At 41.1% G+C, this 14,498-nt stretch overlaps 1 protein-coding gene across 2 annotated transcripts in view; it reads left to right on the forward strand.

The window, feature by feature from the left end:
* SETD7 (SET domain containing (lysine methyltransferase) 7) overlaps positions 1-14,498 on the forward strand; it is a 63,920-nt gene that overhangs the window by 21,052 nt on the left and 28,370 nt on the right. For both annotated transcript variants that reach the window (XM_011985630.1, XM_011985629.1), the window contains exons 3-5: positions 3,359-3,560; positions 7,841-8,030; positions 13,870-13,951. In XM_011985630.1, the coding sequence (XP_011841020.1) occupies positions 3,359-3,560; positions 7,841-8,030; positions 13,870-13,951 (474 nt within the window). The remainder of the gene's footprint in view (positions 1-3,358; positions 3,561-7,840; positions 8,031-13,869; positions 13,952-14,498) is intronic.

Raw genomic sequence — 14,498 nt, forward strand, 5'->3', positions numbered from 1 at the left:
TTTGAGACAGATTCTCGCTGTCACCCAGGCTGGAGTGCAGTGGCACGATCTCCGCTCACTGCAACCTCTCCCTCTTGGGTTCAAATGATTCTTGTGCCTCACCCTTCTGAGTAGCTGGGATTACAAGCATGTGCTACCACCCCTGGCTAATTTTTGTATTTTTAGTAGAACTGGGGTTTTACCATGTTGGCCAGGCTAGTCTTAAACTCCTGGCCTCAAGCAATCCACCTGCCTTGGCTTCCCAAAGTGCTGGAATTACAGGCGTGAGCCACTGCACCCAGTGGCTTCTTTCTTTTTCGATAGAAAAATGCCAGAAATTTCAGAATAGTCATTATTAGCCCACAATTATTTTTGTTTTCAATGAAGAAAAAGAAAAGAAAAAAAAGTCATAACTTTTTTTCCCCCTGGCTGTCCTTAAGGATTTTAAACGTTTCCTCACATATGTTTTATGGAAAGCAAGGAAAAATATAGTGTGGAAGCTAAGCTATATAAAGGTCAGTGAGTAAACTTTCAATATGAGCAGAGCTTTTTAGAGCAGGGATAAGCAAACTTTTTCTGTATGTGGTGAGAGTAAAATCGAGGCTCTGTAGGCCACATACGGTCTCTGCTGCAGCAATTCAACACTGCTCTTGTAGTATGAAAGCAGCCATAGACGATGTAGAAAGGAATATGCATGGCTTTGTTCCAGTAAACTTTATTTACAAAAACAGTCAGCAGACCATAGTTTGCCAGCCTCCTCTGGAAAGAGCAGTTAGAGAGAAAGGTAGTGCCTTGAATGCCAGTCTAAAAAACGTATATTTTATTTCCTCAACGACAGAGGATTCTTAAAGACATCACTTTTTCTTACCCTGAAGAACCCAGTTTATCTGTTTAATATGCCCCCTTTTGTCATCAGATTTCATCCAAGTTACTATTAAAAGTTGCCAAGCAAGCTAAGCTGTGGCCTCAGGCAGATGGCTGAAACAATAATGCAGTAAGATTTGCTTTCCAATGCCTTAAGAATTTGCATTTGTGTACCTTGAGTCAGTTGGGCTAAGAGGGAAATAGCAGTTTGTTCTTCTTACTCTAACAGATACATGAAGATGGGCTCCACGGGTAAGGGAGGTTAGGACAAGCCACTGAATACAGTTGGGGGAAATCTCTGCAAGGCCATATTATTTTTTGTCTGATTTGCAAGACTTATGTCTTGTAGATTTGATCATAACCCTCAGTAATATTGGCAGACTAGTCTGTCAGGAAGTAATTCTACCCAAACTCACACAGGAACATTTTGAATACTGCTGAGAATCCAAAGTCAATAGGGTTGCCAGGATGAGCAAATAAAAATCTAGTTAAATCCAGGACACCCAGTTAAATTGGAATTTGCTCAACAAAAAAATGTAAGTATAATTATGTCCCATTCACTATTTGGAACATACATAAACTAAAAAATTATTTGTTGTTTATCTGAAATTCAGACTTAGCTGGGAATCCTGTATCATAACTGGCAATCCTAAAAATGAAGATAAATGAATAAATAGTTTCTTGCACTACATAAATTACATCATTATGTCACTTGATTAGTACCCTTCACCAAGGATTTTTTTTTAATTGTGGGAGTCTAATGACAGTTGAATCTCATTACTTCCAACCTCACTGTTTTAGAATTTTGATTATTTATGCAAAAGCTCTGCTAAAGTGTACTTTATTCTCTTCATGAATTTAGGAAGCCTATTTGTCATTGATAGTACAAATAAAACTGAAAGAAAACTATTTATCTCCTTGGGAGACTACAAATAGTGTAATTACCTTTTAACCAGAAGCTATCGTTGTTTAGAATGTGCTTTTCATTTAATAATTATAGATCATTCTCAGTTATTCATTGAAATAAGTCAAGACTTTACCAGGCAGAGTCAGGTGCAGCCACTTAAGTCCTCATGGCCCTCTTTGCATCCCATCTGCTCCAGTTCACAGTGTGTCTTGCCAGTCTCTCCTATACCATTGTGTTTGTTTTGTTCCTTATCTCCTCTAGAGCCTCACACAATGCTTGCTACTGAGAAGGCACACTATAGATGTTGACTAGTTGTGGCTGGGAGGCCGAGGTAGGTGGATCCCTTGAGCCCAGGAGTTCAAGACCAGCCTATGTAACATGACAAAACTTCATCTCTACAAAAAATACAAAAATTAGCCAGGTGTGGTGGCGCATACCTGTGGTCCCAGCTACTTGGGAGGCTGAGGTAGGAGGATGGCTTAAGCCCCAGGAGCTCAAGGCTGCAGTGAGCCTTGATCATGCCACTGCACTCCAGCCTGGGCGATAGAGCAAGATCCTGTCTCAAAAAAAAAAAAAAAATTCACTAGTTGAATTAATGAATAAATGCTACCTGCCTCTGTTAAAATAAACAAGCTGTCTTTGTTTCAAAATTTTCTTACATTTTAAATTTTAAAGATAATTTGAGTTGGTCTTTCCTTATTCCAAATTTTAGTACTTAAAGGGAATTTTGGGTAAAGTTAGTTTCATTTCATAGGGCCTTTCAGAGGCTAAGAATGAAAACATGTTCTTGAACTTGCAAATGTGTATTACAAGGAGAGAGATGGAGAAGTACTGGTAAAGTCACCGTGAGCACTCCTGTGAGCTTTCTTCTTGTGTAGGACCGTGGGTCTCAAACTATCAGGATATTAGCAGGGTAGAGCCTGCAGTCTTCCTTACTTGCCCCTGCTGGCCATGATTATGGATGTATGTATATGTATACACACACACATACACATGTACATACATAGATATACATACATACATAGATATACTTAAATAAATCCCCATATGTCTTCCAAGGAGATGGAAGTATTGTATCACTACCAATTATGGCTATCACTGATAAATAATACATTAGTGACTTGAAACAAATATGTAGACATTCACACACTTTAAGCCACATTTGTATCATTAGAGATTACTGTATACAAGCCATCTGAAAGACCCTTGAGAACTACCAGTGAATTCTGGAGCACTCTTGAGGGAAATTAGACATGAATGGTTTGTGTGTGGAACAGGTAACATCAGAATTTCTATTGCCTGGAAACATATTCAAGTGAACTTGTTCTTAGTTTCCATCAGTAGCTTTTTTCTTCTCTATTTTCTCCAGCAGAGTAAAAGGATTCCCAGGAACTGTGAGATTAGGTATTAAATCTCCATCTTTCTTCTCAGTCTTACCCATGTCCCTGAAGCATCTTTCCCTAGCAGTCGATGATAATTTAGGAGGCTGCACTGAATCCATGTCAGGGCTGACACAACTGGGCATGCAGTTCCTTGGATATGATCCTTTCTTCTAAGAGAGTCGAGTCATGGTCTGACTATTCCTTTTTGTTTTTCCTTTCCTCACAGCACCCTGGAGGGTTATTATGTGGATGATGCCTTGCAGGGCCAGGGAGTTTACACTTATGAAGATGGGGGAGTTCTCCAGGGCACGTATGTAGACGGAGAGCTGAATGGTCCAGCCCAGGAATACGACACAGATGGGAGACTGATCTTCAAGGGGCAGTATAAAGATAACATTCGGCATGGAGTGTGCTGGATATATTACCCAGTAAGCCGTGTGACTGTTCACTCTGCTGGAAAGTAACATATTGTGACTCTTCACAATGAAGAGTAAAATGTATTCTGTGTTAGAACTTGGGAGCTGTGAAACCTGAGAGTCACCATAGCTGACGCCAAGAGTTTATGAGGCATGGCCTCTCACTGTTACTCACTATTGGCTTAGATTGTTGGCCCTTGAATCCATTATTAATTATTTTTCAGCATTGTTTTGGAAAGGAGTAATTAATCATGATTAAAACAAATTGGGACAAATTGGTTTTATGGTATCACTAATAAAGGCAAAATACATTGCTTTTAATTCTTTTGGCACATAGAGGGAGATGGTGGAAAATTTTATTGTTGCTATTAGTTTTATTCTCTGTTTCTCATATGTAAAAACCAGTCCAGCCATTTTTAATTTGGGGGAGCTTACTGCACTGTTGTTACTTGATTTTATAATTCCACTAACTACTTTTTAAGGTGTTTTATGGTTTATATTGTTTAAATTAAGGTGATTAAAAATAACTCACCTTTGAGTATTTGATAGCATTTTATTATATTTCTGGAGTCTATTAAAGTAAAAAGATATGGCAGAACCCATGGTTGGAAATTAATGCTCAAATTTTTGTTTGCATTTCAAATGTCCCATCTGTTGTTAGTGAATTTCCAGAAAATGTTTCAGAAAATAGACCTTAGAAAACACTATTTTTATTTTATTTTATTTTTTATTTATTGAGACAGGGTCTTGCTCTGTTGCCCAGGCTGGAGTGCAGTGGCACAATCTTGGCTCACTACAACCTCCACCTCCCAGACTCAAGCCATCTTCCCACCTCAGCCTCCTGAGTAGCTGGGATTACAAGCATGTGCCACCACATCTGGCTAATATTTTTGTTTTTTTTTTTAAGGACAGGGTTTCTCCATATTGCCCAGGCTAGTCTCAAACTCCTGGGCTCAAGCAATCCACCTGCCTTGGCCTCCTGAAATGCTGAAATTATAGGCATGAGCCACCACACCTGGCCAGAAAATATTTTACTTAATATTTTATTTTGTTCGTAACTTAAGTCAAAATACTTTTTTTGTTTTGAGACAGAGTCTCACTCTGTTGCCCAGGCTGGAGTGCAGTGGTGCCATCTCGGCTTACTGCAACCTCCACCTCCTGGGTTCAAGCAATTCTCCTGCCTCAGCCTCCCAGGTAGCTGGGATTACAGGCACATGCCACCACGCCCAGCTAATTTTTTGTATTTTTAGTAAAGATGGGATTTCACCATGTTGGCCAGGCACTGGTCTCAAACTCCTGACCTCGGGTGATTTCCTTGCCTCGGCCTCCCAAAGTGCTAGGATTACAGGCGTGAGCCACCACGCCCAGCTGAAAATACATTTTTTACTCTGAAACCTTATGACTAAAAAGTTCTAATACAAAGAAATGATTAGTTACATAGTTAAGAAAAGTAATCCCAGCTAAATCCACTTACACATTATTGTTCTTAAAAAATAAGTTATAATCTAGGAATAGGGCATAAGAAAATAATGTTGTAAAACATTTTCTAAGAATTGCTAAAGCATTTAAATATCCTCTTGGTAGGATCTGTGATAGATCAAAAGTTGTAACATGTACTGCTTAGGAGAAGAGAAGCAGAAAGATCAGAAGTGGTGGAGGTGCTGCCTAGTGTAGGAGGACTGAAACCTGGCCTCGTGAGTAGCCAGGGTATGCATCTTGCTGCCCAGTGCTGGGGCACTGCTGATGTGACAGTGCATCTTGAAGTCAGGAGAAGTGGAACTCTCTACATAGAGATGAGGATAGGAAAGAGGCAAAGTGTTGGATTACCAGATTCTTCTACTACCTGTCATTTTACTTGTGACATTGTCAGTTAAAGTCCCATGATGGGATCAAAGATGCGCCCAGATTGGTGAATGAATTGGGCTCGCTCAATGTGGTTGCATTTTGAAAACCAAATATATAGCTACATTTTAACCTTTAGCCTTAATTATCTTATTAAATCTCAAAGACTCTGCCCTAGGAAGGAGCATTGGTGAGCAAAAAAGCAGCCTTTGTCCTCTTAACCCCCACCCAGTAGAGAAATGGGTGTCAGTAAGTGTCAGACCCTGGCTTCTCACCAGTGAAATGAACGATTTCTCCCCCGATGAGGAGGAGCCAGTGAGCAGAGGAGGAGCCAGTGAGCAGAGGAGAAAAGCAGCCTTTTCTTCCCCCACACTCCCTGATACCTGATACAGCAGAGGAGGAAATTTTTTTAACAGGCCAAAGTAGGAACAAGGGGAGGAAAATGTGATGATTTTCTCTACAGTCCGTATTTGTCAGCTCACTCTAAGAACAGTATATTTCTTTCAAAACTGTACCTTGAAAAAGTTTTTCATATGAGGTGTTTAATTAAAAATGTATAACTCCTTTTGGAAATGAAAGAAGAATTTCTACTGTATCATTCTGGACAAATAAATTCACTCCCTCTGAAACCAGAAATTTAAACATTTAAGGGGCCGGGTGCGGTGGCTCACGCCTGTAATCCCAGCACTTTGGGAGACCGAGGCGGGCGGATCCCGAGGTCAGGAGATCGAGACCATCCTGGCTAACATGGTGAAACCCCGTCTCTACTAAAAATACAAAAAAATTAGCCGGACGTGGTGGCGGGCTCCTGTAGTCCCAGCTACTCGGGAGGCTGAGGCAGGAGAATGGCGTGAACCCAGGAGGTGGAGCTTGCAGTGAGCCAAGATTGTGCCACTGCACTCCAGCCTGGGCGACAGAGCGAGACTCCGTCTCAAAATAAATAAATAAATAAATAAATAAAATAAAATCAAACACATTTAAGGGGAAAGGTGTGAGACCCTGGAAAGACAGACTTCTGTTTTAAATAAATAGTAATGGTGGCTTATGTTAGGCATAGAGTATAAGAAGCACAAATGCTCTTATACCCTTCCATTCAATAATCATCATTAAAAGCCTGAAGGCAGACATTGCAGAAAGTATCATCTCCATGTATTCTCAATTATTAAGAATTAACTTGAAGAGAAGAAAGAGCAATGACTATCCCTAGTGCACTTTCTATCCATTAAAAATGCTTCTAAGTATTTTTCTTTCTGTGTAAGTGCCACGATTCATTTTTTAATTTACAGCTCTTTTCCTAGAAGGCAAAAAAAAAAAAAAAAAAGCAGCATTTGGGATCACTCAAAAGTCATCCTACATCACTGACTTTGAGTAGCTAGCTGTTCCTAGATCCTCAAGTTGGAGAAATTAACCATGCTTTTAAAAGATGTCATGGCATTACTATTGTTATATCAAACTCACAAAGGTCTTAAATTTTCAAAGTTATACCATGAGGACCTTCTGGATGGAAAAAAAAAGGAAAGAAACATCTCTGGCATCCTAGCTTAAATTATTCATTACTTTTTGGTAACCCAGTCCAATTTAAAAGCGTTTATGAATCACCTACTGTGTCCCTACCACTTATCAAGATACAGAATTATATGATAGCCTCTGCCCTAAAGTACTCAATGACCCTTAGGCATGAAATAAATGAAAGAGTTAAGCACGAAGCTCAGCGGGCTCCTCTGCTGAAAGGAGGTGAGAGGGAGCAGGAAATCAAGTGGGAAGAAAGAATTGAGATGGGAGTGGGATTTAGTTGATCTTTTTTCACTTTTCCTTCTAATTCCAGAAAAGGTGATGGTATAGGAGTCTCAGAAAGGCAGTGTCCAGACATCCTTTTGTTTGTCACTGAAAACGAGCAGACAGCTCTCTTTACTCATGTATACTAAATTAATTCTTAAGTACATTTGAACTGAAGATTTTCCTAACACACTAGAAATCCAAAATTTAACATCGAGAAGGGAGATCATATGAATAGTGGGTAGGAATGTCTTGCTAAAGATCATCATCATATTTGATTTTGGCCAAAAATAACACTCAGTTACATTTCCTTTAAATGTTGGTAATTGATGTTACAAATATCAGAGAAACATTATTTGTTTCTTAGATAGCAAACCAAGATAGAGTATCAGTAACTTGTCCCGGATTACAAACTGCAACAGAGTCTACCACTCTCTAAATCAGGCATACATGCCCCATATGCACATGACTTTCTAGCAGTTTATTTGTATGGAGCTGGATGAGGAGCTATGCATCATGTTTTTCTTACCCAGGTGAAAAGCTCGGGTTCCTAAACTGTTATTATCCCTACTGGTGCTATATTAATAATGGAAGTGCAGAAGAGGAATTTCTTGGAACTCATGTCCTAGATATACTATATATAATATTTTCTGGTTTTTGGTTTCTCCCATCAGGATGGAGGAAGCCTTGTAGGAGAAGTAAATGAAGATGGGGAGATGACTGGAGAGAAGATAGCCTATGTGTACCCTGATGAGAGGACCGCACTGTATGGGAAATTTATTGATGGAGAGATGATAGAAGGCAAACTGGCCACCCTTATGTCCACTGAAGAAGGGAGGCCTCACTTTGAGCTGTTGCCTGGAAGTAAGTTGAATCTGCTTCAGATGGGTTGCTCCAATTCCAAAGCAGGTTGTTAGGGCTGATTTAAGAGAAGCTTCTTTTTTTTTCCTTTCTGTGTAGTTCTCTTTAATCATGTATTAGTCAGGTTTTATTGTATAAGAGACACTGCACCTCCCCAGTGGCTTACAACAGCAACCACAGCTCTGCCGAGCAGCTGTACTCCAGCTGGCTGAGGCTGGGCTTAGGGGGCCAGGCCAGACTTGAGGCTTCTGGTCAGGTTTGAGTCAGCTCTCTGTCTTAATTCTGGGACCTAATCTGAAGGGACAATGGCAATGTGGGGCAAGATTTTCCCACAGTGGATCACAGAAGTGTCAGAACATAAGCAGATACCTGTGATGCCTTTTGAAACCTCACCTTGGAACTGACATGGTGGCACTTTCACCCACTTTTCACTGATCAAAGCAAGTCACATGGCCAAGCCAGACATCAGTGAGACAGGGAAATTACACCATGCACATTAGTGGGAGATACTGAAAAGTCATGTGACAAAGGGCCTAGGTATATAATTCTCATATAGTGAGGGAATAAAGAAATGACAGCAGTAATTCAATTGATTTCAAATGGTTATCTCTCCAAAAAACTGCACTATGATAATAAAGAACCAAATCAAGTAGATCTCTAAACTGTAAAGTTGATTGAGCCTGAGCTGTGACTGGAAAATATAAATGCATATTGGCATCTCGAGCCCGACATCTTGCATGGAGCACAGTGTATGAGTGAACCCAATGGAATCCATATTTGAAAAAAGTATTATTTTCCTTTTAGAAGTACACATGTCACACTAAACATTTTTTCTGAGCATAAAATTACTAAGTGTAGAAAATCTGGGCCGGGCGCGGTGGCTCAAGCCTGTAATCCCAGCACTTTGGGAGGCGGAGACGGGCGGATCACGAGGTCAGGAGATCGAGACCATCCTGGCTAACATGGTGAAACCCCGTGTCTACTAAAAAATACAAAAAACTAGCCGGGCGAGGTGGCGGGCGCCTGTAGTCCCAGCTACTCAGGAGGCTGAGGCAGGAGAATGGCGTGAACCTGGGAGGCGGAGCTTGCAGTGAGCTGAGATCCGGCCACTGCACTCCAGCCTGGGCCACAGAGCGAAACTCCGTCTCAAAAAAAAGAAAATCTGGAAAATATACAAAGAAAAATCAAGATTTTGCATTTTGAGCGGCACAGCTTAAGAAAGCTATTGAATTGGTCTGATTCCTTGAAAATAATATATGCATGTATTTCTGATCCAGGTTTGGTTATAGGGAGAAAAAAATAGAAAAGACAATAAATCTAGGCATTAATAGGCTTAAATAGTATTTAGTTATTTGGGATCTGAAGAAGAATCTCCAAAGGAAGCTTGTCCAAAAGTGAAAAATTTAGCATTTATATTTAGGTCCAATTTGGGTTGCTTTAAATGTCTTTTTTGTTTTTTTAAGTTAAAAATGGAGACAGTCTAAATGCAATGTGGGATTCTGGATTGGATCCTGGAAGAGAAAAAGGACGTTAGTGGAAAAACTGGTGAAATCTAAATAAAGTCTAGAGTTTAGTACATAGTAATGTATCTGTGTTGGTTTCTTAATTTTGACAAATGTACCATGCACTGTAAGAAGTTAACATTAGGAGGAACAGTGAGGATGCTCTGTGCTTTCTTTGCAACTTTTCTATATACAGTCATGGGCCCATAATAACTGTGGTACCATAAGATTATGCCATATTTTTGTTTTTATTTTCATTTTATTTTTTAAGGGACAGGATTTCACTCTGTTGCCCAGACTGGAGTGGACTGGTGTTATCATAGCCCACCACAGCCTTGAGCTCCTGGGCTCAAGCAATTCTCCTGCCTCAGCCTCCCCAGTAGCGAAGACTACAGGCATGCACCACAATGCCCAGCTAAATATTTTTAATTTTTTTGTAGAAACAGGGTATTGCTGTATTGCTCAGGCTGGTCTCAAAATCCTGGCCTCAAGCGATCTTCCTGCCTCAGACTCTCATAGTGCTGGGATTACAGGCATAAACTACTGCACTCAGCTAAGATTATGCCATATTTTTACTGCATCTTTTCTATATGTAGATATGTTTAAATACATAAATCCTTCCCATTAGGTTACTGTTGTCTACAGTATTCCCTATAGTAACATGCTGTACAGGTTTGGAGCCTAGGAGCAATAGGCTGTACCATTTATTAATACCTTAGGTTTGTAGTTTGCTATACCATCTAGGTTTGTGTGAGTACACTCTCTGATGTTTGCATAATGACCAACTCGCCTCATGACACATTTCTCAGAACGTATCCCCTTCATTAAGTGATACAGGTCATGTATTTGAAATTACTCCAAAATGAAAAGTTTATTAAAAAAAAAAAGAGGTAGTAATCTTTGAACTACAAACTCTGATATATATGCCCTTGATCTATGTTCTAAAAGGAGACACTGTTATAATATTTAGAAATGAGGAGACTTGAAACAAGGGAGGATCCCAATTGGTGATGCCAATTTTAAAACTTCAGAAGTAGCAGCATTTTTAGTGGCAGGTGCCTGAATTTAAGAACCACCTAATCTGAGACCTAGCTCTAACATTTACTATATTATCCTTGGGCAAGTTATTTATTTTTTCAGAACCTGTTTCCTCATTACCAAATGTGGATATTAGCACCTACCATAAAACACTGTAATGAAAGTTGTTGTTATTACGTTCTTCTTGCTATAAATAAGAAACAGTAGGCTGGGCCTGGTGGCTCGCAGCTGTAATCCTAGCACTTTGGGAGGCTGAGCCGGATGGATCATTTGAGCCCAGAAGTTCAAGATCAGCCTGGGCAGCATGGTAAGATCCTGTCTCTACTAAAAAAAAAAAAAAAAAAAAATTAGCTGGGCATGGTGGCATGTGCCCGTAATCTCAGCTACTTGGAAGACAGTGGTGGGAGGATCACCTGAGCTCAGGAAGTCAAGGCTGGAGTGAGCCGAGTGCACTGCACTCCAGCCTGGGCGACAGGAGTGAGACCCTGTCAAAAAAAAAAAAAAGTTGAGAGTGAGAATTCTCAAGGGAATTATTATTTTTTTAGAATTTCTGGTTGCTTTAGCTGGGTGTGGTGGTGCATGCCTGTAGTCCCAGCTACTCAGGAGGCTGAGGCGCAAGAACCGCTTGAACCCAGGAAGTGGAGGTTGCAGTGAACCAAGATAGCACCCCTGCACTCCAGCCCGGGTGACACACAGAGATTCTGTCTCAAAAAAAAAAAAAAAACACTTCTGGTTGCAAATAAACATTCACTTCAAATTAACTTAAGGCAAAAAAGACAGGGGGAATTTAACAGCAAGATTCCTGCAGACCTCAGGTATTTTGAAATGTTGAATAGTTTGAGCCTCAAAAGGGCCAGGAACCATGGCTGCTCTGGCACTCTGAAGATCCCATGGATAGATCTTTAGTCTAATGTTCTGCCATGTTTGTGTTTCTCCTCTGCCCCTTTCAGTTATAATTATTGACCTGTTGACTAGCCAGTGGGTTAGGGGGTATAGGGTTATGTGACTGTAGGGTCCAATGGTTGGGGAAGGAGAGAAATTAATGCAAATATCTCACGTAAAACACTCCTTGGCCTGTCGCCTCACCAGCTTCTCCCTTTCTCTGTGTGCTTTTGTAACCACAAACTACTTCTAGTTCTCTACTTACTTTCTGTGGAGTTTCTCACCTATGCCACTGGCTGGAATTTCTTCTTACCTGGTCAGCCCTCCTCCACATAGTAACTGCTTTCCTCAGCTAATTCCTGCTCCATCTTTTAAGCTTAACTCACCTTTTATAATGAATGTTTGTCTATTGAATAAATGAATTCTAGTCAAATGGCATAACATTCTGTAGAGGAAAGGAGGGAAAGTAAAGGATGTGCCTGCAGCCTGTGCATGTCTAAGGGAGCAGAAGAAGGGACAGCAGGCATTGGAAGAGATAGTATGCGCTCCCTGAAAGCAGCAACAGAGGTTAATCCTTTTTGTATGTACGTAGTCCCTAGTGTTGTACATGTAGTTGGCACTCAGTACATTTGTCATAAAAGTTTTAGTCTAAGGAGCTAGATGAAAGTTCATAGGAGAATTTCCACTCAATAGAACATATATTCCATGCACAATTCTGGCTCTTTTTAAAAAGTGGCGGCTGGGCACAGCAGCTCACACCTACAATACCCGCACTTTGGGAGGCTGAGCCAGGTGGATCACTAGAGATCAGGAGTTCCAGACCAGCCTGGCCAACAAGGTGAACCCCGTCTCTACTGAAAATACAAAAATTAGCCAGCGAAGCATGGTGACAGGCACCTGTAATCCCAGCTGCTTGGGAGGCTGAGGCAGGAGAATCGCTTGAACCCAGGAGGCGGAGGTTGCAGTGAGCTGAGATCACACCATTGCCCTCCAGCCTGAGTGACAGAGTAAGACTGTCTGAAAAGAAAATAAAAGTGGGGGAGGGTGGTTTAAATTCTTTTCATGGATTGCTTGGTGGTCTGTTACCACTTTGCTCTCAGATCCAATCCATTCGTCATTCTTTCACTGCCTGCTATTATTGCAAGAGGCTGCTGCCCCTTGTGGCCTGCGTTTTTCAGGCTCCTGTGTGTTTGACTTCTGTCTGAGTTTGGCCAAAGGGAGGCCGCTGGCTGGCTGGGGACAAAGCAGAAGAAGGCAGCAGGCAGAAGCCCTCTCTGTGTCAACCAGCATCTCCAGCAGTGGCCCCGTCACCTCCTGATTCCATCTCGCTTGAGGAAGGCCCAGGCTAGTTCCAACTACCCAGCTCCAGAGCTCCAGGAGCACCACTGTGCGCTCTGTCCCTCCCGCCTGCAGCGGCAGCTTCCCGCTCTTGCCAGTGTCTGGGCTCTTCACGGCTCCATCTATCTTGTCAGTGTTCCATCCCCTGTATGACCAATTCCCTGAACTGAATTCTCTTTGAAGCACTCAAATGGTCTGTTTCTGTTGCAGACACTGACTGATTTGGATTAGTTTCTGACTTTTAGTTTGAGGTATTCCTTGGGGTTTTGGTGGTACAAAAAAAGCCACTCACAAACAAACAGAAAGAGGACCTAGTAACCATTAGTAACGACTGAAGAACTACTTAATGGGATTATGAGTTTTCCCTTAGTGTGTATAATCATTTGCTTTGCAGGAGTAAGCCCTCTGATTCTAAATCTTGTTTCTTTCCCTATCAACCTTCAGAGCATCTATCTTCAGTGCTCTCTGTGAAGATTCTCTCAGGCTAACCATTCACAGAGAGTCAGTGTTCATTCTCGGGCGGTTGTGTGCCTTGGTTTCTAGACTAAATTACTAACTGGCTTCTGAACCACCATAATAGAAAGGAGATTACTTTGTTAATGCTTTATCAAAAGCAGTGCTGTTCTCCTTAATTCTGGTGAGGCAGAACTTTATTCTTAGTGAAGGAGACAACTGCCAGGGTTCAGTTGTTGGATTCTGCAGACTGTATCTGTAATGAAGAAAACCACCAGAAAAATTTAAAACCATCATCCAATTTGATCTGAGCCAAGAGATCTCAGAATTTCATGACAAAGCGTTTTATTGATTCCCAAGCATCCTTTAAGTCATTTTAATAAGGAAAATTCAAAGCGAATTGGGATGTTAAGAGATGCATCTGATGACTGTTCATGAAGTCCTGAAGATAAAAGTGAAGAGTAAATCTAAAATGTATCCACTTAAATTGAAGAACTTCATTCTAGTTGGTATAACTTGATCAAGACTTTTGGTTTTTTAACTCTCCGTTGTCCCATGAATAGAGAGAAGTGTTATAAATGCTCTTCCCTAACTCTGCACCTGTACTGATATTTTTGTTTGCTTTTCAGATTCAGTGTACCACTTTGATAAGTCGACTTCATCTTGCATTTCTTCCAATGCTCTTCTTCCAGATCCTTATGAATCAGAAAGGTAATGTCCTCCTTGTGGTTTTAATTGCACTGTTTATGTGAGGTTAAAGAAGCCTAGTGGTAGGAACTTATGCACCTCTGTGACTCTCTGCCCAGGCTAGGTTCCAGCTCAGACCAAGCTCCTCATTAAAGTGTCCTTTTCCTTTGCAAATCCTCAAATAAATATTTCTATATTCTGAGGAACAGTGTTTTTATTCTTATGTAGAATCTGACCCTGTAAGAGAGTTTACCCACCCATAAATCACAGAACAGCTTGTGTGTCTGTCCTAAAGTAAAACCTCCAGGTAGAAAGAGCAGTTGAGGCTGGGCATGGTGGCTTATGCCTGTAATCCCAGCAATTTGGGAGGCCAAGGCAGGCAGATCACTTGAGGTCATGTGTTCAAGATCATCCTGGCCAACATGGTGAAACCCCATCTCCACTAAAAATACAAAAATTAGCCAGGTGTTATGGCGTATGCCTGTAATCCCAGCTACTCAGGAGGCTGAGGCACAAGAATTGCTTCAACCTGGGAGGCAGAGGTTACGGTGAGCTGAGATCATGCCATTGC

This window comes from Mandrillus leucophaeus, unplaced genomic scaffold, assembly GCF_000951045.1.
Source record: "Mandrillus leucophaeus isolate KB7577 unplaced genomic scaffold, Mleu.le_1.0 Scaffold289, whole genome shotgun sequence".
NCBI lineage: Eukaryota > Metazoa > Chordata > Mammalia > Primates > Cercopithecidae > Mandrillus > Mandrillus leucophaeus.